Source organism: Egretta garzetta, unplaced genomic scaffold, assembly GCF_000687185.1.
Source record: "Egretta garzetta isolate BGI_Z169 unplaced genomic scaffold, ASM68718v1 scaffold277, whole genome shotgun sequence".
NCBI lineage: Eukaryota > Metazoa > Chordata > Aves > Pelecaniformes > Ardeidae > Egretta > Egretta garzetta.
Genome location: NW_009260271.1, coordinates 9,864 through 10,238, shown reverse-complemented (window position 1 = coordinate 10,238; position 375 = coordinate 9,864). Strand labels below are relative to the sequence as shown.

General features: G+C 61.6%; 1 protein-coding gene across 1 annotated transcript in view; it reads right to left on the bottom strand.

The window, feature by feature from the left end:
* MELK (maternal embryonic leucine zipper kinase) overlaps nt 1–319 on the bottom strand; it is a 24,286-nt gene extending 23,967 nt beyond the window's left edge. Inside the window, exon 1 of the mRNA XM_035897862.1 lies at nt 205–319. Coding sequence (XP_035753755.1) covers nt 205–268 — 64 coding nt within the window. The 5' untranslated portion in view covers nt 269–319. The remainder of the gene's footprint in view (nt 1–204) is intronic.
* Between the last annotated feature and the right edge of the window lie 56 nt (nt 320–375).

Sequence of the window (375 nt, the reverse complement as noted above, 5' to 3'; positions counted from 1 at the left end):
CCTGGCAGGGGTTGCCCAGAGAGGGGGTGGAGGCCCCATCCCTGGGAACATTCCAGGCCAGGTTGAACGGGGCTGTGAGCAACCTGATGTGGTTCAAGGTGTCCCTGCTCCTGCAGGGGGGTTGGGCTGGGTGACCTCTGGGGGTTCCTTCCCACCCAAAACATTCTGTGATTCTGTTCTGTTCTATCCTGAGGCGAAACCTACCCGTTCCGATTGTTCCATGTAACTCGTAGTACTTGAGAATTTCCTCATAGTCACCCGCGCCCATTCTGCACGGGACGGGGGTCCTGCGATCCGTCTCAGCACCTGCGAGGAGAAAGCGCAGCCGGCGCTCAGGCTTGGCCGCTCAGGCTTGGCCGCTCCGGCGGGCCTGCG